At 37.9% G+C, this 23,006-nt stretch overlaps 1 protein-coding gene across 1 annotated transcript in view; it reads left to right on the top strand.

The window, feature by feature from the left end:
- Window positions 1–10,649: 10,649 nt before the first annotated feature.
- ZCCHC7 (zinc finger CCHC-type containing 7) overlaps window positions 10,650–23,006 on the top strand; it is a 132,446-nt gene continuing 120,089 nt past the window's right edge. The window contains exons 1-2 of the mRNA XM_026712626.2: window positions 10,650–10,792; window positions 18,595–19,317. Coding sequence (XP_026568411.1) covers window positions 18,609–19,317 — 709 coding nt within the window. The 5' untranslated portion in view covers window positions 10,650–10,792; window positions 18,595–18,608. The remainder of the gene's footprint in view (window positions 10,793–18,594; window positions 19,318–23,006) is intronic.

Below are 23,006 nucleotides of genomic sequence, written 5' to 3'. Positions count from 1 at the left end.
CTGCCAGTTGTGGTCTAAAAGAACTGGAGATCATCAAGCATGTTCTGGCTTGTGCTGTCTCTAGGGGCTGTTGTATAGGTGGGGTCCTAAAAGAGGACATGGCAGTGGGCAGCAGGGAGGGAGAAACTGACTCAGGACCTATTCCATAAATTTGGAGATGGGAGTCAGTGGTGCAAGTTTTACTATATTTGTTCAATGCATATATTAGATTTATACCCCACCCTTTCTCCAGGAGTTCAAGGAGTCAGAACACGCCTTCCTCCAACTTTTTCCTACAATTGCAACCTATGTGATAGGCTGAGTTGAGCGAGAATGAATAGCACAAAAGTTAGTTAATAATGTAACCACTACACCATACTAGCTCATGTCTGATCTTCTAGACTTCAGGGCATTCCTGTAGAACCTGGGAAGCTTCCAGAGGTTGCTGACTTGTAAATGCTGCCTCTTTCCCCTCAAACCTAGTCATGCTGGCCAGGTCTGCAAGATTGGGAGGGCCACGACTTCCCCATCACTGCTTTAATGAAAAACTTTGCATCGTGATCTGTGTGAGTCAGAGAAATCCTTCTTCTTGCCCTTACTCATAAACAAGCATATTCCCACTCTGATCCTCTGTTAAGCCACTATTCTCTTCTAAGTTAGGTTAGATTCCCAACTGAGTTAGACGGAGGGAGGCATGCTTAAGTACTGGAACCATGCCAGGGTATAGCAGCTGAAGATCTTGTACAGTATCTTTGTTTAAAATAAAAATACTTTAAAAAGCAAATAGCAATAAGATAAGAAAAATCTGGTTTAATGTTCCTGTCATTGAAAAGAGGAATAAGTTTGCATTAAACATGATCATGAGTGGAGGTTTTTCACGCAATGGCCGTGCAACGGTGCAGCTGTTGCCCTTTGAGATGCCAAAACTTAATGAAGTAGGATAAACCTTGCTGAGGAGACAAACACATAAATGAGATTTATCCCAAGAAGGATTAACTTCTGTACTTACACATTTCCAAGGACAAATAGTGAGCAAAGCTTTCCACATGTCATCAGGCTTCTGGCCTGTGGGGTGTGATTTATGATTCACACATGCTGAGAATTTCACAAATCCTTTGAAACACGTTGTAATCAATGTTTCTTGCTGATCCAAGAATAGCTCTCTTGAGCTTCCAAGTGCAAACATGTTTTTTTTTTAAAAAAAATCCTCTGTTGGGGTAATTCAAAAGGCACATTATATATGGAGGTGGGGTGGGAGTGGGGAGGAAGAGGAGAATAGCAAAGCTGTTGCAATTTGCAGCACGGTTGAAATTTTGACTTCTTGCACAGAGTGATATAGACTACCATCCTTTTACATACTTAGTTGAGAGTAAGCCTTATACAACTAAGACAACTGACCTCAGAACATACATGCACTATTGACCTGGGTTAGTGTACCATTCATAATAATTGCAGAGATTTTTCCTTTTCTTCAGAACCTTGGGATAACCATTTTTCTTCAGCCTGTCTTGCTGTGCTGGCCCAGCTAAGCTGATCTGGGTTTCTCTGACCATCAAAAGATAATCAAGAGGGAACAAGTATCAACCCAATTTTTGCAAACCTAAATCTTGCCTTACTTTTCCTTTAGACATGGTTCACACAATAAGCTAAGCCAAGATTGGCTTTATCTGCAAATGATTGTTTATTTATTTTACCATTCGTACATGTTCCTCCAGTTTTTGAAAGTTTCGAATGATGTCACACATGTATAATGAGAACATCAATTACATTAGAAAACACTTCAAAGCCAGATTGGACAATATTAAAACATTCCAATTCTAATCTGGAAATAATAAACGGTCTAAAAACCAATATGGAAGGAACCATTCAGATTTCTGGGGAAATACATTTCCATAGAAAGAGGACAACAAGAGAGAAGGCTTAGTTCCATTACATTAAGCTTTTGGAAGTAGGTTTTCATCGTATTTATTTTCTGCTGGTGCTCACAATCTTTTGCCTAATTCTCCAATACATTTAAAAGAATAACACTAAGAATAATAATAGACAACTTGTGGAGTTTATGTCAACTGATTTTAAAACAACCTCACTATCAATTTCAACATTAGTTACTTTAAAAAATGATTGTTGAAAAAAAATGCAAATATTACTGCTTAACCTCGAAACAATATTTTATTTCCATTTGCAAATATTTTCTTTACAGAGATATTTCTTAGAGGCTGTGATGACAGGAAAGCTCATTTCAGCAGTTTATAGGATGGTCGTAGGATAGAACTTACATCAGGCACAAAAAATTGTGTCTGCTTTGGGTTAGCATCAGAAAATAGGAGACAAAGCAAGCAGTGCCTGCATGATGCTGAAGAGGCTGGCCCGTGCTTTATTTCCAATGAATGATATGATGGAATTGACTTCCCTGGTAATTTTCTTCTCAGCAGTAAATCATTCGCTAATGGTGTAATTACTGTCATCACAAAAGATGCTTGAGGAGGGTGGCCCTTTATTATATCAGATTTCCCGGTTTTGGTATGGATGTGCAAACGCTGGCATCACATACACAGCCACATTAAACACACCTCTCTCCGATGCCTCTGTTAACTGTAAGTCAATAATTTGCAATTGCTTTCACCAATTTTCCCTCTGAGGAATGGACATATTTTCATTTACAGGTAGAACTCGCTTAGAACTCACTTAGCAACCGTTCAAAGTTACAGTGTAAAAAATTCATTTGTCACCAATCCTCACATTTATGACTGTCAGAGCATCCTGTGGTTGCCATTCAGCTGTCTTGAAACTGGTGTGTATTTTTGACATTGCAGCATACCGCAGTCATGCAATTCCCATTTGCATGCTTTGCAACTGGCTTGTGACAAGCAGAGTTAATGGAGAATGCAGAAATAAAATCATAAGTCATGATTATGTGATGTTTTGCTTAATGACCATAGTGGAAGTGAGGTTGCAATCTGTCTTGGTCATGTGATTTTCTGCTTAGTGACCGTGATGCTTAGCAACAGAGTTGCCAGTCTCATTTGTGGTTGCTAAGCAAGGACTACCTGTATAGGGAATAAGATTTGATTCAACAACACAGCTCTTCAGTGTTGTTAAAATAATGAACAAAATACCTTAATATTATCTCACAAAGTACCTTATTATCTCACATTTCTTTCAAGCAGCTTCATAATACAAGTAATAATCCTCAGTTTAGGAGGGAAAGAGATATAACATCTAGTTGTTACAATGTATTTTCCTCACAGTACCTTTATAAAAATGACATGGCACGAGCTATTTCTTTGTTCTGCCTATTTCTTTCTCTTAATGGGAAAACTAAGAGACAAAAGTGTGTGGAACATTTCTTAGGCATGGCTGGATGTAGACAAATATTTTCCTTGTTTATTATTTTGTGTGCGTGTGTGAATCACATTTGCCCTTTCTCAAGCTTTAGTTAAGTCTATGCTCCTTATTTCTTCTAAAACAAGTTCAACCCTTTCACCCAGTAAGTAAAGCAGTAACTGTGCTCTATGAAACACTGAGGAAAGCAGACCACATTTTTTTTTTTGCATCCTGTTCTACTCTTTTGGTTAATCCTGCATGTTCGGAGGCTATCAGAAAGGATTTTCCAAACAGACATGACTCACACATGCTTGAGTTGGAAAACAGTTGAAAATTTCAAGGTGACCCATGAACTTCAGAGTCCATTCTGAACTTTACCTGAAAAAGAATTTGAAATTATTTGGGGAGTAAGATTTATACCATGGAAAGCAGACAATAGAATTGAAGTAGTTTATAAATTTTTGCTACTTAAATATTCTACACTGTTGTGTTTCAGTTGAAATGTTTGGGCCACTTTAGAAAAGAACAAGCCCAGTGTAAAATGTGGGGATCTTTTGCAGTTTTGAGACACACACGCATATATTCATAACATTCATCTGCAGCTCTACTGCAATCTGGATATTTAGAGTGTTTTTTAAAAAAATCCTCACCTGGGTGTTTCCATTTTTCAATGCATGCTATACAGTATGTTCTGTTCAGTATTTTTCCTGCAGCAGACTATCAGTGAAAGCAGGAGAAGGAAAAAAGTATGCACCCTTGTTTAATACCATAGACAAGCATTAATACCAGAGCATTAAAAAAATATTTTATTTTACCACTGCTGTAGTTAAGAGTGTTTTGTTTCCCTGTCCTAGAAAAATTCTTACAATCCTGGAATCTGCACAGACATGTATCAAGGTGAGGTAGGGGCAAGAAAGCCAACATTTCTTGAGCATTTAGGACAGTGCTGTTGGAGACAGGGCAGATTCGTTATGAATATTTTGGGCCAGGTCACTGGGCACTCCCACATTCTGGTCAGGGCGCTGCTTGTACAGTGCACAGTTGTCTTAAATTGATTGGTCACGCCCGCTCAGGTAGCTCAAATCCTCCCACTTCTCCAGATCAGTTTGGTGTGCCTTTCTCATCTTATACACAGGATCATTTGGAAGAGAGGCTGTACTTGAAAAGACATGAAGTCAGGCCATCCTGCTTTGGTGGTGAGAGAGGTGTTTTGATTGGGCTTATTTCCTAGGATGGAAGCCTTCCGTGTTGTGCTTATTTCAAAGGCCAGGTGAGTCACCTGGTGAGGAGAGGCCAGGCGAGGGGAGGAGTGGCTGGGAGGGGAGGGGCGAGGCACTCTATTCAGCCAGTTTGCTGAACTCCACAAAAAATTAGCTACAAGTTCCACTGGACAGCTGTGAACTGGCTGAATCCCTCCACTGGCTTTAATCTTAGAAATGTTGGGCAGATGCTAAAAAAAAAAAACTTTGAATGGTGAGAGCCATTTTGTGAGCAGCAGGTCCCAATCATCCAAAGATAAAGCTTATAAAGCCAGAACAGATGAGCTTTGCCCCTAATCAAAATATTCTACATCAGTACAGAGGCTGAAAGTCTTTAGATGAACTCAAAGGTCATGCGTGGAGAACAGAATATCCTGAATGCCCCAAATCTAAGAAAACGGGTTATTTTGTGGCTGGATATCATACTTTAAAAAAAGAGGAAAAGTTGCAAAATATGGTAACACCAAATGAGCATTTCTTTTGGGGATCAACTATATGCCCTGATGACTCTGCCAAGTGATGACAAATGTCATAACAAATTAATGGTTGTGCAGTATGCTTTTAAACTGATATCGGAGGTAATACAACTGAATCGATCTAAGCCTGCCTCAACTGTAAGAGATTACTGCATCCCCTGGCAGCAAGAATTTACATTGCTTATGCTATTTTATAGCCATCTGCCAGGACAGGCATGGAGATGTCTTTAAAGTATATGTATTCTGTGGTTGGAAAAAGAAACTTATAGATTGACAGACATCTAGCATGCCATATGGAAAAACATGTTCAGGGAGTCTTGCATAGAAATTAAACCTTAAACGGTTTTCTAATAAGAATAAAGTTTAAGGAAGGAGCCGTGTTTCTATATAGCCCAAGCACCCAAAATAGAATGAGAAATAATTATTCAATTAGCAGGACTGAAATTATCACATAAAAAGTACATAACAATGGAAGGATTCTATAGCAGAATTCACTTATAGGCACAACTGAAACAGCTGAACAATGCCATAAATAGAGAAAGGAATAGATTTCCAAACATAGTGGATAATTCTCCCCAAGTTAAACATATGTTTAAATACTCTTACAGCTAACTGCAAGATTTTGACTGATTTAGTCAGATTGAGATCACTCTACTTTCATACCACTTGTTATACCATTTGACAGATTTTTCTATTATTCCTGAGTTTTTCAAAGGGCAATGTCTACATTTTTAGAAGACCTGGAGAATGTTTCAGTATCCACTGACTATTTCTTGATCTACACTTACCAAGAATGTATATAACCAGGCCCACTTGGCAGTTCTAGAAACTATGAAGGCTGCAGGCCTAAAGCTAAAAAATAAAAGCCACCTGAGTCTGAAAAGCATATAGCATATAAAATACAACAAATAGCATGACCTAGATCCAAAGAAAGTGAAGCTGAATTCATGTACAGAATCTACATGAACTAAAGAGTTTGGGGCATGGTGTGCTATCTTGAAATATTTATATTATTTGTATTATAAATGGCAAAGACATGCATCCTTTAAAATCAACTTAGTAAAAAAATCCAAACATTTTGGCAATTAGCACATAAACAAGAGATAACTTTTAGGACAGAAATTAAGATAAATTTTAAGTTAAAAGACCCATATTCTGTATTAACTGACATATTGCTCTGAATCCTGATGCTACCAGATGGAATATTGCTTCAAACTCATCAAGCAAAATGGAAACCAATAGCCAGATTGAGGAAGAATTTCTTTATCTACCCTTCAGTGAAATGTAAGCAGGTCCTCTTATAAATCTCTGCTGTAACAAACCGTGCATTGAGATCCATTCTTCTGTTTCTGTTGCAGACAATCAAACCATAATATTTTGATTCCAGTCAATGTTCCAGTAAGCAGTCTAACAAAGGTGGTGAGATGAAGCAGAACTCAGTAGTAGGCAGAAGACTCAGTCCAAGATCAGAAGTTCAAGTAGTACAGTAGGTATGACATAGACCAATTTATAAAAAACAAAGAAGTTGGTTTCTGCATCATATTAAAACGAAATAGATTAAACTGCCCTATGATATACCGTTACATATAAACTAGGCCAGTTCCTTTTGTATTAATGCCAAAATAACCAAAGAAAATACAATCCCATAACGCAGCTTTTAAGATTAGATAAATCGGACGGTTAAATTTAGGTCTAATTTAATTTTAACTCAGGGTGACATTGCAATGCACAGGTATCAAACTTGCCACGTCACGTTTCACGTGATGTTTCACCATTTTTCCCCATTCGCGGAGCTGGGGTGGGTGTGGCCTGCATATGATACATTTGGCTCATGGGCCGCCAGTTTGACACCTCTGTTGTATTGCTTTCTCCCATTTGTCCTTATACCAATAACCCTATGAGGTACAGTATGTTGGGGGTAAGAAAGAATAACAGCCCTAAAATAACCCACAACTTATGTAAGAGTAGACTTGAACCTGACACTCTTCAGTCCTAAGGCAACACCTTAAAGAACCTCAGTGACGCAGTGGTTAGAGTGCTGTACTGCAGGCCACTTTTGCTAAGTACCAGTTGCCTGCAATTTGGCAGTTAAATCCCACCAGGCTCAAGGTTGACTCAGCCTTCCATCCTTCCAAGGTAGGTAAAATGAGGACCCAGATTGTTGGGGGCAATATGCTGACTCTGTAAAACAGCTTAAGAGAGGGCTGTAACAGCACTATGAAGGGGTATATAAGTCTAAGTGCTGTTGCTATTAATCTCTACTGTTTCAAATGAAGTGACAAAATCTCCAGTTCACATTTAAGAATCAGCATGGCCCTACTACTATAAATGATTAAATAATTTTTACAGTGCTAAGCAAGTTCCAATAAGTTATCTGAAATAGAAGCATTTCATTGAATGCGGGAACACCATTTCAACACCACTCCTTTAATCTTTTGATTGCCCTTAGAATAATTTCACACACTTCAAAACAAGCATTGGGTTACATTTATCTCTCCCCCGCCCCCAGAAATGCCTCTGGTGACCTTCTTAGCAACTAGAAGCATTCCTGTAAATAAAGATGATGCTATTGCCCGATATCTTGTTTATTTAAAATCTTATTTAATAAAATAAAAGAATGTAACCTGGAATTAAGGAGAAACTTCCTAACAGTGAGGACAATTAACCAGTGGAACAGCTTGCCATCAGAAATTGTGGGTGCTTCATCACTGGAGGTTTTAAAGAAGAGACTGGACGGTCACTTGTCTGAAATGGTATAGGGTCTCCTACTTGAGCAGGGGATTGGACTAAAAGACCTCCAAAATCCATTCCAGCTCTGTTCTGGTTGAAACTAGAATTAGATGAGCAGAATAGCTTGAAAGTGCAAAAAGTCTATAGGAATATTGGTACCATTCAATATTTATATTTACCAGTGCCTGATTTAAGATTTTAATTTTACATTTTTTCTGTTTATTTATTTGTATCCGACCTTTGCTATTTTTACAAATAATTCAAGGCAGAAAACCTATCCAACACACTGGCCTTTTTTTATTTTCCCACCACGTCCCATGAGATGGATTGGGCTGAAAGAGTGACCAGCCCAAAATCACCCAACTGACTTTCTTGGCTAAGGTGGAACTAGAACTCACAATTAATTCCCTGCTTTCAAACCTGATGCCACTACATCAAACTGGCTTTTTAGCTTTATTATATACATTAGATACATTATTAGACTAAAAAGGACGTATGAATTTATGCACTATGCAATTCTCAATATTAAAGTGGGATATTGATGCATCATTAAATTTGTTTGCCACCTATTTTACTCTTAGGTTACTCTTAGGTATATGTTTTCTTCCTCTCCCTTTGCTATAGGTAATGTGATATCGATCAATTCCTTCAACATTATTGAACTATCTTTTAATATTTTAAGGGCTGATGTACATTAGTCCCAGTAGTTCAATCTTTAATTTCTAAAGAGCCTTAGCTAGTGTCTTCCCAGAGACCAAGAGATACCAAAAATAATCAAGATAACAAGTGTTAATGTACAGAAATTCTTTTGTCAGCAGACTCACAATTAGATTCAGAATTCAGGAGAGAAGAATATTGATAGTAAGCCATTTATCACATATGGAATGTGTGTGTGTGTGTGTCTATGTGTATATCCCCTAGTTTTTAAAGCTTTTGCCTTTTTTACTTGATGCAGATGCATTTTGCATGATTTTTATATATTCTTCTACGACTCCCTCCATTGGAATGTATTTTTACCTCTATTAGGCAAATCAAGCTTCCCTATCACAATGGAATTTTGTATATGCATAAAAATATATAGAATAAGTCAAGGTTGACTACCATCAGAAATCATTTGGAATAGCAGAAATGACATTTTTACTTCGCAGAAAAATCTGTGATTAGATTCTGAAATCCTTTTTCTGTTGGATGGAGCCTGTGGATTCATTCCATAGAATTTTACGATGCCTAAGCATGGAATTTGGCCATATTCACTTTCTCTGAACTGTGCCCAGTAGATAACTATATAAAGTTACAATCATCACTCTGATAAATAGCTGCCAGCTCACTTTCTGAAAATATTATTCATGCAAACAGTCTACTTGCATGAACTCTGTATCAGTGGAACTGTGAATTTACACATGGTTGCAGCTCTTATTTTGTAAGCTGAGAAAATTACAGATGATCACCAAAAACTGACTGTCAGGCTTTGGAACGAAGAGACAGGTTACTCATCTGGGAGTTAAGACTTCAATCGAAAAAGACATTGGAAGATTGGAGAAAACCGATTTAGTTGATTTACATCTCTTACCAGCTTTAGAATCATATGCCTCCTTTTATGTATCATGTTCATTTGTTTATTTAATCAATTTTCTATACTGCCCATCTCATCTAAAGGACTCTAGGCAGTTTACAACATAATAAAATAATATAAATTTTGAATAAAACCACAAATTAAAGAGTTAGGAACAAGTTACAACTTACACATTAAAAGTCTATGGAGATTCTCAGTCATCCAGATCCAGGTTGTCCCAAAGGTGCTTTTTCAAGAGGCAAGTGGACTTTTTGGTTTTTCTCTGAAGATGTTTCACTTCTCATCGAAGAAACTTCTTGGATGAGAAGTGAAACATCTTCAGAGAAAAAAAACCAGAAAGTCCACTTGCCTCTTGAAAAAGCACCTTTGCGATTATAAGTTAAAAGTAAAAATCAAAGTTAAAACATTCAGAAAGATTAATGGATAAAAAGATATGGCAATGCTCTCAAGACACCAGAATCCCAGGGTTGCATCAGTTTTGTTGTACTAAAACATTTTTTCTTCAGTTTAGCAAGTTAAAAAAATTCCCATTCCAAAACAAGTGGCAGAATCTACAATGAAGGAAATGTGTTTTAACCACCAGTACTGGAAGGAATCCCCCTCCCCCCAAAAATTCAAGGCCTTTTGGACAAATCTGTATCCATCTTCTTTAAAAAAAAAGGGTGGGGGGAAGGAAATACCCTTTTCTCTAAGGCGTTGGACTACAAACCCCAGAACTCCTAGCTACCACGATGGCAGTTGTAGTCCAGAGCAAGGGATCTCAAATCTTGGCAACTTTAAGACTTATGGACTTCAACTCCCAGAAGGAGTTGAAGTCCACAAGTCTTTTAAAGTTGCCAAGGTTGGAGAACCCTGGGCCAGAGCATCTGGGCAACACTTGGCAAACCGCTTGAACCACCTCCCAGAGTCCTTAATGGTGCTCCCTAGAGAGCAGAGCCCCAAGACCCATCAACTTGATCCAGCCGGTTCAAGAAGGCTGAATTGGAAGCCATGGGCTGGATTTGTTTTAGCAAGCTCCCCAAATTATAAGTTCTGAATCCACAAAGATCAATGAAAAAGACCCGGTCACCATTCTAGGTGGCCCTTCATTCGATACCGATATAGACACAGACAGACACACACACACAATTCCTTTCGCGATGCTTAGGAATGCTGGATGCTCGAAAACAACACCAGGCGCACGTGCTGAGGCCAGCCGTGTGACCTCACCGAAGTGGCAGCGGCGCGTGCTTTCGCTTGCGTCCTGGCCGGCGTGATACTCCCCCCTCCAACGCCGCCGCCTCCTCGAAGCGCAGGCGCAATAGCTGAGTTACCTAATGCGCTGCGCCGGCCTCCTTTTCCTTTGCTCAGCGGGCGGAAGCGCAGTTCGACGTGAGAGGGCGGGAGGAGGGGTCTTTGGTGGCGGCTGTTCCGGTCTCGAGGGGTTTCCTGGTTTGCAGCAGGCAGCGCTAGTGAGTAACATGGGCGAAGGAGGCCATGAATTCGTCGATTCGTCTCTCTTCCCCCCCCCGGCCCACCCCCGCCTTAAGCCTGAGGACTTGGCTTTTGTTCCTATTTCCCCCCCTCCCCCTCCCCTTCCCCATTTTAGAGTGTCTACGCACCTAAAGCTCATCCTTTGGTCAGTTGCCAAGGCAGGAGGACATAAAGCAGAAAGGAAAGACTAAAGTCAGAGCCAAGTTTTGTGTTTTGGGGGGGAGGTTATTTCCGGGGGGATACAGGATGTTTCTTAGGGAAGAATCGGAGAAACATTGTCCCTAATTCCACCACCCCCACCCCGGTTTTGCAGAATTGGCTAAATTGCATATCACGAGGCATTTGTGCATATTGATTATTCCATTTATCTCGGGGGTTTAGCCAGAAAGGGGTCTTAAGGTGGTTTTCCTGGTCAATGCAAACAAAAGTGTATGTGTGTGTGTCTTTAGGGTTACAATTTCATGAGACTGGACACAAGAAGACATTGGAGAGAGGACGAAAGAGTAAAGCGTCGATTCCTAAATTTTACGATGCTTAAGAAATGACCTGTTGTAACTGAATCAGGAGAGTAGCTTTTCTCCTTGTTGCTGCAGCCTAGGAATATCTCGTGTGGGAGAGAAGCAAAGCCTGATAAGGTTTGAAGGCTTCTCAGCTTTTCTGGCTTTAAAATTTGTATATAGTTGTATATTTCGTACATTAGGGAAGAAATACGCAGTAGTAGTGCTGGAGGAGTTAAAGTGTTAAATAGAAAAGAAAATGTAAACCTATTTTTCAGTTTCTAAGAAATAGGAAGACTTCTCCCTCCCTCCCTCTGATAGCACAGAAGAAACCAATTTCTGGAAGAAACCAATAACAAAATAATGCTAGGCAATGCTACCAAAGTTATTATCAAAGAGACCTCAAGTGTAGTTAGTAAGGGGGGAAGCTTACTGGCTGATCTCGACCATTCACCAACTGTCAGACAAAAAATAAAAATTAAAGAAATATGGGTCCTATTTTAAATATTAAAGATGAAATGTGAGTGAAATAAAACTATGTGTAGCCCATAAATTCTTGTCAAGGAATGCCAAAATACAACCAAATCACAAAAGTTAAATTGGCATAAGCTTACCTTTAATTCGTGGTTGGAGAAATGAAGATAAAATCTGAACCTGAATAATGTTGCTCTCCTGTTAGGAGAGCTTTCTTTTTTTCTATAGTTTACCTATTTCATTTTTCTCAGCAAAAATGAAGAACGGGTAATGTGGGATATTTTTTTTATTTCCCTGATGTCAGATAATCTAAAACATTTAATATCTGCTTATTTCAGAAGTTCGCATAAGCGTGTTACATTTTTACTTTGAGGAAATGTTTATTAAAATTCCATCCTAGCCAGTGAGTTACTGTGAGCATGCAGCTTTGACTAAATATAGATTTGCTCATCTATGAAATAGGCTATTAATAAGTAGTCAAGATAGCACCTTATAGTATTTTACATTACTGAGGTAAGACTATTCCACAAGGACAAAATTGGTTGGTTAAAGATGGTGACTTATTTGTTTGGTTCTTCCCATGCCCTTTTTTCTCCTTAAAGCTAGGGTACTTTCCAGATGTTTTGGATTACATCTCTCATAAGCCCCCATCAGCATAACAAGCAGGAATTATGGGAATTGGGACTGAAAACTGAAAACATTTGGCTATAAGGCTGTACTAGATTTCTTGGCTATAAGGCTATACTAAATTTCTTACCCCGTTTTCAGATTTTTAAATTTTTCTTTAGGAAAGTAGAATTGCATTCTATTTTTGTCAGATAACTGTAATACTTTCAATAATACTAATGCTTAGCTAAATAGGTTTGTAAAAGATTGTGGATTCAAACTTTGATAATTGTAAAGTAAGCCTGAAAAGATTTCTGTTTCAAACTCTTCAAAGTTTTAAATAGAAATCTTTTCAGGCTTACTTTACAGTTTCTGTTTAAAACTGAAGAGATGCTATCTATAGGGTAGACATCCGGTGACAGCCTATGTTTATATAAAACAACTTCAAATGTACTGTTTTTTATTTTATTTTATTGTGTTATGTATTGTATGTATATGTATGTGGTTTCAAATCAGTTGTTGACTTCTGGTGATTGGATCGGCCAGTCCCTGCAGTTTTCTTTGCAACATTTTTCAGAAGTCATTTCCATTGCCTCCTTCCTAAGGCTGAGAGAATGACTGGATCAGAATCACCTAGCTGTCTTTGTGCCTAAGGTGTGATTAGAATTCAGTCTCCAAGTTTCTAGACTGATACTTTAATCACTAAATGGTTTCTCGTGTACTGTATAGATAACTGATTTAAGATGAGCAGAAGAAATGAAGTGCTTCATGTCTATGCTGTAATAACTCTGATTTCTTTATTCTTAAAAATGTTCCTGCAAATCTTTAATGAAGGATAGTTTAATCTTTGCTTGATCTAACATTGATTCACAAATGATGCCATGCTGCATCATTGGGGAGTATGACTTGGTTTAAGAACCTTGACTTAATAAACCATGCTTTCATCATCAGTTTTATATGAAAAGAATTCTTGTTAGAAATACCTGGATAGCCTTAGGCTCATATGAATTAGTACAATGTGTGGAAAATTAAGTGTGTGAACTTTTGGATAACAAGCCATCTACCTGTCATTGTGCTAGGTCTTGTTAGGTTTCCTAAACCATTAGATAGATTATATATTACATGTGACAAGTTTTGGGTATGTGTGTTATAATATGAAGATTTGTCTCTATTTGCTAAGATATGATTGATGTATTACAATGTTTGTCAGATAATGTTGCTTGCCAAAAGAACAAGGATTGGCAAGGTGGACTATTGTAGGCCGAGGGCTTGCAAGCTGCAGACATAGTAGCTCTTTACCTTCTGTGAACCTTGGCTTTTTTAAAATATAAGCTTGAGATGGTGTTTACTTGGGGAAGTCTTGCTTTACACAAATAAACAGCTTTCAAGAATTGTTTACTAATGCCAAACCTGGTAATTTTCTTTTGAACTATGCCAGCTCATGAACTGGCTTGGACAACTAAGGTAATCATGACCTATTCAGAAGAACTTGGGAAAGAAACAACTAAGGTAATCATGACCTATTCAGAAGAACTTGGGAAAGAAAGAGGGGGGAGAATCTGGTTGTATGGAAGCTGTTCCCTCTGTGAAATGTATGAATCCTTTTGTTCTGCGGTATTAATAGTATTTAACTGTCAGTGCAATAATGAAGACACTGAGTAGAATCTGATGGAATTCTGCTGCTTCTCTAGAAAGGGATCTTGTCTTATGTCATGGAATTCATTATGTTATATCTCTGGGGAGTTAGTGTACATAGAGGGGATTTTGTGTCAGTACCTGACTATCTACACTTGAACCTAACCAGCCATTCCATTGGGATTTAAAAATATAATGATAACAATTACTTTTACCCCTAACGGAACATTGGAACAATTCACTACAGTATGATGTATTACATTTTAGAGTTAAATCTAGAAGAATTTAAACAGATGCTTACTTCAGTACCTTTGTTGGATCTTTGCTGATTTGAAATTTGATCAAATTTGGATATAGCTATAAGACTCTAAACTGAGGACATTGGAATCATCTTTTACAGTTACATCAATAGGCTTGATATACCGTTTCAGAATATTTGAGTATGCAGAAATCAGATTTGTCATCTAGACCCAAATTTATTTTAGGTAGTGAAAACGTGTTAATTGCTGCTGAGTGTGATCTTTCAGAAGAAATATTAAATGCCCATTATTCCTAGGTAAACTTCTACTTTGTAAAGAATTATGTAAGATTCTACCAGGACTGCATTTGACCTCTGATTAATAATTTTTATAAAACCCTAGCTTTTGGATTGGGTTTCCCCAATGAATTCCAGAGGTAAAAACTCTTACAGGTCATTGTTAAAGTCCTAAAAGCACATTTAAACATCACAGTTATTTGAATGGCAGACAATAGATTATAATTTCCATTGTTTCCAGGGATGAAAATGTCAATTGACCTTTTGTTGCCATCCTCTTGTAACTTGAAAGCCTGAGTCAAGATTGTAATTGAAAGCTATTTGAAATCTCAGCTGATCAAGAATCCTATGGATGTATTGGGAGGTATCTGAAACTGCAAGTATTCATAATCATTTATACTTCATTGGCTGTCATTTGGTTTTTAAATCCCGTATAGAATATTGGCTTTACATTTGGGTAACTTGCAGTCTTGTGAATATTATTGAAATGTACATTCCATCATTTTCAGCCAGTGTGTGATATTGGTACTTCTGATAATCTGGAAGACCTCAGTACATCCCAGCTTTTTTGTACGGGATTCTCATATTACCTGAACTGTTTCTCTTCATGAGAGAAGACTTACTTTGGTCCTACATTATAAACATTTATTAGCAGTTAATATAGGTCATCCATTGGTTCAGGGTGAGAAACCGTCGGTCCGGTGACAATACATTCTGGTATTGCCAGTTTGTGTATTGGTACTATAAAGTGCTAGCCTAGAAAGCAGGAGTTGTGTGTTCTTGGCCTCCCTTAGGTATGAAAGCCAGCTAGTTGACTTTGGGCCAGTCAGTCTCTCTTAGTCCAGTCCATGTTATATGGCTCTTAGTTTGGGGAAAATAGGAGGCATGTTGACTGCTTTGAGTTGCCCAAAATATGTAAAACGTTCAGGATAAAAATATAACAGCATTCATATAGTTTGAACCCTGTGAATTGGAGATGCTTTGGAAATCTCAAAGTGGTGTTTGGAGGCTGTTTGGATTTGGATGAGATGATACAGGCCTGTGATGGCGAACCTATGGCATGCATGCCACAGGTGGCACGCAGAGCCATTTGTGCTGGCATGTGAACCGCAGGCAAACTTAACTCACTGCGCATGCACATGCCTCCCAGCTGATTTTTGGCCTGTTTGAGGTCTTTTTTGGCCTCCCAGAGGCTTGAGGAAAGCCTTTGCAGGCTGAAAAATAGGTCCGTTTCATCACTTCCTGTATATCCAGAAATACTGGAAGTGATGAAACAGGCCCATTTTTTGGCCTGCAAATCCTGCAGAAGATTTCCTCAAGCCTCTGGGAGGCCAAAAAAGGCCTCAAATGGGCCGAAAATCAGCTGGGAGGCGCAGCGGAGGTAAGGGGGTGGCGGTGGGGGGGAATCGCGTGTGTATCCGCAGGCTGCTTGGGGGGGACGTGTGCATTGCCTTCTGGGTGCTGGCATGTGAGCGCATGCACAATTTTTGGCACTGGAGCCCAAAAACTTCAGTCACTACTGATGTAGGCCAAAACCATCTGAACCCATGCAAGACAAGTCACTGCTTATGCAGAAGGAGTAGATCTTGAAGGAGCTTATCTCCAACTTGGTGCTCTTCCTTGACTTATGGCTACTTCAAAATAGAAGTCGTGGCTAGGGGAACCTGTTCCCAAATTTGGCTGCGTGCCAGTTGTGGCCTTACTTGGCCTGGGAAGATTTTGTCATAGTGATTCATGCATATATTTATTAGGAGCTGTGGTGGCGCAGTGGTTAGAATGCAGTATTGCAGGCTAACTCTGCCCACAGCCATAAATTTGATCTTGATGGGCTCAAGGTTGACTCAGCTTTCCATCCTTCTGAGGTTGGTACACTAAGGATCCAGATTGTTGAAGCAGTATGCTGATATTTGTAAACTACCCAAAGAGTGCTATAAAGCATTATGGAGCGGTATATAAGTCCAAGTGCTATTGTTATTATTTGAATTACTGCAATGTGCTCTAGATGGAGCTACCTCTGAAGACTACTTACAACTGGTACAAAATATAGTAGCTTGTATGTTAACAAGTCAAAATCACAATCGTATAATACCTGTTTTGTGGTTGCTGCATTGATTATTGATAGATTTCAGGTTCAAAGTGCTGGTTTTGTCCCACAAAGCCTGTTTAACTTGTCATTGGGTTATTAACAAAAGTGTTTTCTCTCCCTAGAAGTGTCTTATTTATTTTATTTATTGAATTTATATTGCCGCCTATTCGTCCATGGTGACTCGAGGCGGCTTACAGAATGTAAAATCATATTTAAAATAAAAAAAACAATAAAAACTAAAAAAAGAATCAAATAAATTAATAAAGTACAATAGAACAAAATCTGGAGGGGAAAAAATCACCCCCAACTCCCAATTTCTTAACCTACCCAATTTGGCCCAATATTAGCATTTTTTAGTCTTCCTTCAGGTGTGTCAGGTTGTATTATTTTGTTATATATTGTATTATTTATATTGTATTATAGTAATTTTTAGATTTTACTTGTTTTATATTTTTGTGAATTAAACTGCTGGGTGTCATTTTGAATTTGACAGTATAAAAATAAAACAAATAGGGAGATTTTTTGGCTTACTTGTTGGCAAGATTATACAACCTAATACAGAGTTTTCACAATGACTGTTCCAAAACTCAGAAATCTTTTGAGAAATAAATTGGCTGCTATTTGTTGTTGTTTTTTTTTTTTTAATAAGTGTGTACAATAACATAAAAATATTTTTAAAGGCTAGGTTTTGGTCGATGTGGTGGATTAATTGGAAGATTATACATTTTCGATACTGTTTATTGTGTTTGTTGGTTGTAAGCCACTTTAATCAGCTGGAAAAGTGGTGTGTAAATATTTAACAACATTTATAAATTACTGAAATGCTCAGTGAGGTCAGAGCTTAGTGATCTCCAGAGAGCTTGATGAAAAGAATTGGAATTTTTTTCTCATTTGTTTAACATGTATATCTTCTATTGTTCCTTGTCTGGGCTATGTTAGTTACCATCTGAATGGATTCCAATTATGTGCCGGAACTATTACTGTCTCTCCTTCCTCTCAAGAGAACACAGGGCCTGGATTTCTTTAAGACTTCAAGGGAAATTGTTTTTTTTTTAAAGTGTTTTCTCTCTTTTTTATCCATTAAAATTAATGGATAAACATAAACAGAAATATTCAGATAACTTTAGTATTTATATTTAAATTGGTAAATTTTATAAAAATTATTGACTCATTAAATTATTCAAATTAGTGAACTCTGTTTGGGTAGGGACACCTGCATGGTAGAACATTTCCCCTCATTGCCTGTCGCAGAGGAAATAATGGAAGGGATCTGGTATGTGATGGGCTTCACTAGGGAGGCAGAATTTATTCAACCTGGAGTATCTGCACAACTGCAGGCACTGACTACCATAAGTCAGTCACCTCTTCTATTTTCCAAACCACATTTCTTTTGTATCTGTCAAAAAATTCTTGACAAGCAGGTCTTTGGGGTAAATTGATAAAGAATCCTCAGATTGTCTCCTTTCTTCATGCTGCATGCAGCGCAGTAGAGAGCTGGCAGAATTCTTGGTTGGCAAGTAGGTTTTTGGCCCTCTGCTGAAAAACACAAGTGACTTTGCACAAGCCTTGGAATACACTTCTCACAAGTATATAGTATTAGTATTTTTATTTAGTGCACTATGCACTTATATCTTATCGAGACTTTTGCCTTGAATTAAAAGTTTTCTTTCAAAAGCATAAAATCGACTGAACACATTGGGGTTTGATTTTGAATAAAAAGATAAAGGTAAAGGTTTCCTGGCCAGTCGTGTCCAACTTAAGGCCCAGTGCTGATTTCTGTTTCTTGACTGAGGGAGCCAGCGTTCTCTGAAACTTGCATAGAAACACACCATAGAATAGATGGACTGAAGTTTTGTTCACTGTAAAGCTTGTTCTCTATGTAAATAAAATGTCTATATTGGTTTGCTGGGCTTCATTCATTTTTACTTTTCTTTTTTTCCTCCCTAGATAAAATACTTACCATGATGTTCAGTGGATATGCTGATGCGGAAGCATTTGAAGATGATCCTTATTCTGAAGAGTCTTCCAGTGAAACAAGCATTGATAGTGAAGTAGAATTTCATCTTTACAGTCAAGTCCATTACTCACAAGACCTTGGGGATGCTGGGGAAAATAACAATAAGGATGTCAGAGGACAAGAAGAATTTAAGTCCTTGAAAAAAGAAAAATTGGAGAATGAACAAGATCAGAGAAATAACTTAATTGTCATTTCAGATTGTGATGTTAACATTTCGGACAGCTCAGATATCATAATATTGTCTGATAGCCCTGAGGAAGATAGCATTTATGAAAGTAAACTCCAGAAACTAACAGCATCCGCGTCTCCAACGTTACGTAAATTAAATAAGACTGCTTACTCTCGTGCCAAAAAATCTATTGAACACCCTTCCCGGCCTATCCTGAAATCTGAGGATCAGATTACAGTAAATTCAAGTAAAGCAAGAAAGGCTGATGAAAAGGCAATCTTAAATAACCAGGATGATGTTCACATGATTCACAGAGTTTTAGTAACTGAGGACAGCTCCAGCAGCGATGATGCAATTGATGTGTCAAGTATATCCTCTGAAAGTGATAATGTGGAGAGCTGGATGCTGCTGGGAAGTGCCGCAGATGACAAAGATGATGATATCCTGCTAAATCTTGAAGGCTGCAGAACTTCAGCCAGTGGAGGTTAGTATGTTTTTGTGTGGGGTGGTATCAAGCAGCTACAAGGAAGATTAGGTATTGAAAAGAGTAAATATAAAGGGTCAGATAGGTTTAGGGTGTTGGAAAATAAAACAGTAAGTATAATGATCACTATAAAATATATTGGTATCTTTGTAAAGCATGTTGTGTTGTTTGAATAGCAGAAAAACATTCACACTACAGCCGTACACCTATTTATAAGGAAATACAGTCTTCCTGGCATATATCCACAGTTTGTAACCTTAGTGAAAAAAGAAGAGCACGCTGCAATTAACTTAATGTTCATCTATAATAAAAAGATTACAAATATTATACTGATGCAATAAATAAGGAAAACAAAGGAAAGGCATAGTATACTTTTGGACTGATAAAATTCTGAACTGTAAAATTATCATTTAAGCCATTAAAATTTCCAATTAAGTGAGAATAGTATTTGGAGACAGTGATATGAAAACAAATTTGGGATAGTCTTGGTTTCTCCTTTAGAGATAGCCCTTGATTTATGACCATTCATTCAGCAACTGAAATTATCGTGCTGAATGAAGAGACTTATGATCAGCGTTTGAAGTTACAGCTCCTGTACAGTAACAAGATAAAAATTCAGGTGCTTGGCAGCCTGCTCAGATTTATAACCACAGGAGCACTACAACTACCTCTACCTACCTATCCCACTCCCCCCAATTTAGGTCGCCCTTCCCAGCAACACTTGGCAGGCCCAAGGCTGGGCCTGAAGTAGACAACCTGGGCCTTCAGCTGTCTCAGCCACCACCCTCAGATCTCGGCTTGAGTCCTAGGGCTGCTGTCGCCACTGAGAAATGCTACCCAACTTCCCACACCATAGCCAGCCATGCAGTATGCTCAACTTTCAGATTCTGAATTGTGGTTATAAGTTGAGGATTATCTGCATTCTGTCTGTTTTCCACCAACATGTGAATAAAAAGGCACCAGAAATTTTAGTCATGTTCTCATGTTCATCTTAATTCAAAATATGGTATTTTCACAGAGAAGGGAAATGTATTTAATGACTGTTGCCTGATGATTGTTTTGTAAGATTTGCTGTCCGAATATGTTACTGTTTTACAAGTAAAAACTTAAAATTAGGTTTCTATGCTATTGGCAAGAAAACACAGAAGATATGAGGTAGGTATGAAACACCTAAAAACAATACGGATCTTAATATTTGTATTTTCTACATTTTGATTTATTTATTTGATTTATACAGCTGCCTATCTCAAATAAGTGACTCTGGGCAGTGAACAATCATAAAATCAATTAAAACCAATTAAAGCACAGATTTTAAAAACAAATATATAACAGCAGAATAAATCATAAAATTATGTATCAGAAATTATAATCCACAGGTGTTAAAATCAGAAAACAGGGTCATTGTTACTGCTATTGCTATTAACAAAATGGAGTCCCAGGCTGGGCACATAATCAGGTCTTCAAGGCCTTATAAAAGGCCAATAGGGCTGACAATATACTTATTTCTGAAGGGCAAATGCTGTAGAGCAGAGGTCTCCAAACTTGGCTGGCTGGGGAATTCTGGGAGTTGAAGTCCACAAGTCTTAAAGTTGCCAAGTTTGGGGACCCCTGCTGTAGAGGGTAGGCACTACAGCAGAAAAGGCATACTTACTAATCTCCACTAGCTGACACTCCCCCCCCCAGACAGACACACATACACACATACACACAGAGCATATATTGATCATATAAACTGAATACAATAAATATAAATGTTTTATTTTCCTTGTTATATTGCCTTACAATATAAGCTCTGTATACCAATTGCATTTTGCATTTTCAGTCATTAAGAATAAACATTTCAACCTGAGATTTAGTTTTGGCATACTGTACAGATTTCCTTAGACTGTATATATCAGCGTGTGCTAGCTTCTATAATTTAACTTCTTAGATTGTAACATCTAGTCTACCTTTTAAAAAGGCCTAGCAATATGTAATTCACAAAGAAGAAGTTTGATATATGATATTAGTTTAGCAAATGGGTTGTACAGTATAATTGTTGGTTTATCTTAAATTCTGTTCTGGGAGCAGAATTCTCCTGTCATCTTTTACTTCTGCAGTCCTTTTACTCCCTGAAAATGGGACTTCTGGGTGGATCCTCTGGAAATAAAATACAAGGAGTTTTTGAGGTCCGGCAAAAAGGGTTATATTTATTCTGAATTAGCAGTGGCTGCACTACATGGGTGACAAACCACCCTTGATTCCAGCAGCTCACTTTTGTACAAATCTCATTTTGTTTTTGCAAAAGGATTTGTCCTGCTTTTCTTCATGCAGTTTGTTGTGCATCCTCATTCTTCTTCAAAAAGCAGTGGGAAAAGTCTGTGAAGCACACTTTGAAGTTGACTACTAATAGCAGTGGGAAGGAAGATTCAGTCACCATTCTCTTATTCAGTCAGTAGAAATTGCTTCTGTGAACAACAGGATGGCCCAGGCATAATTTAAGATTCTGCCCAAAGAGCTTAGTAATTGATGAAGAAACATACTACCAACTTAGATAACTTTTTTGCAACAGTGGGCATGCCTAAAAGATCTTGTGGGCAGTGTCATAGAATGGCAGTGATTGAGAAATGGTTTGATTTTTTATGAAATGGATGCTATGGTGAAAGGGTTAGATAGAAACATCCCTTTTCTGGAGATAAAGAAGTGTTTTGTGCCTTTCCATCCACATTTGCTGTCTAGAAGACTGTCAACTACCCCAGATTATCTTGGTCATTTTTCTTGGTAGATGCCCATGTTTCCAACTATATATTTCCATTGTCTTTATTTTCTACAGTGCCAGTGGACCTAAGTGATTCAGCTTTGTTTTTAAATACGCCATTTTCTATTTATTTGGCTTTCAAATAAAATCAGTTGGGTAACAAAAATGGTTGGTGTCAAGTTAGATATCTGTTTGCTATTTTAAAAAAAAAACTGTACTCCATGGTGTTGAGAGAACTTTTGTCAAATAAACTATTAAATTAATTACTTATTCACTGAAAATGTTATTACCTGGGCATGTAACTACTGTATTGCCAATCAGAACACAGTTAGAAAAAGCTGAGTGCTCCAATATCAGCATGTGTTAAGTAACAATAATAACAATATCTTTCATGGGTGTGTTCGGTATATCTTTGAGATTTGGATCTTTTACCACTAAACATTTGAAACAAATCTCTGGATTAGAGCTATCTTTAAGCAAGTAAAACTTCGGTGCTAAACGTAAGGAAAAATACTCTGTCATGGAAGATTTTCCATTATATTTTTTCCCTTTCAGTTTCTAAGAATGAATTAATTAAATAACATGCAGAACACATACTTTATAATTAGCACATGCTACTAATGTTATGCAGTAATTTAAATAACAGATACCTGAGAGTTAGAAGCCATCACCATTAACCCATCAAATCTAAACGATGTAGTTGGAAAGCAGGAAGTCATGTGACTTCATTGCTTAGTGACTGCAGTTCATGCATTCCTCGTTGCTTACTAATTGAGAATTGTAAGTCATTGAGTGAGTACTTGCTCTAAGCCAAGCCATTCTGGGTTTGATCCCTCTCAGCCCCAAGCTACAGTAAAGCAACGGACTGCCTCCTCCTTCCTCCAATAGCCGATCCACTCTGCCCCATTTCTGCCCTTTTGACTGTCCTGCGCTGTGCCTTGCTGGGCAGGAA

The sequence above is a fragment of the Pseudonaja textilis genome, chromosome 2 (genome assembly GCF_049901715.1).
Source record: "Pseudonaja textilis isolate UNSWEBS1 chromosome 2, rPseTex1.2, whole genome shotgun sequence".
NCBI classification, from domain to species: Eukaryota; Metazoa; Chordata; class Lepidosauria; order Squamata; family Elapidae; genus Pseudonaja; species Pseudonaja textilis.
This window is presented reverse-complemented; position numbering and strand designations above follow the sequence as displayed.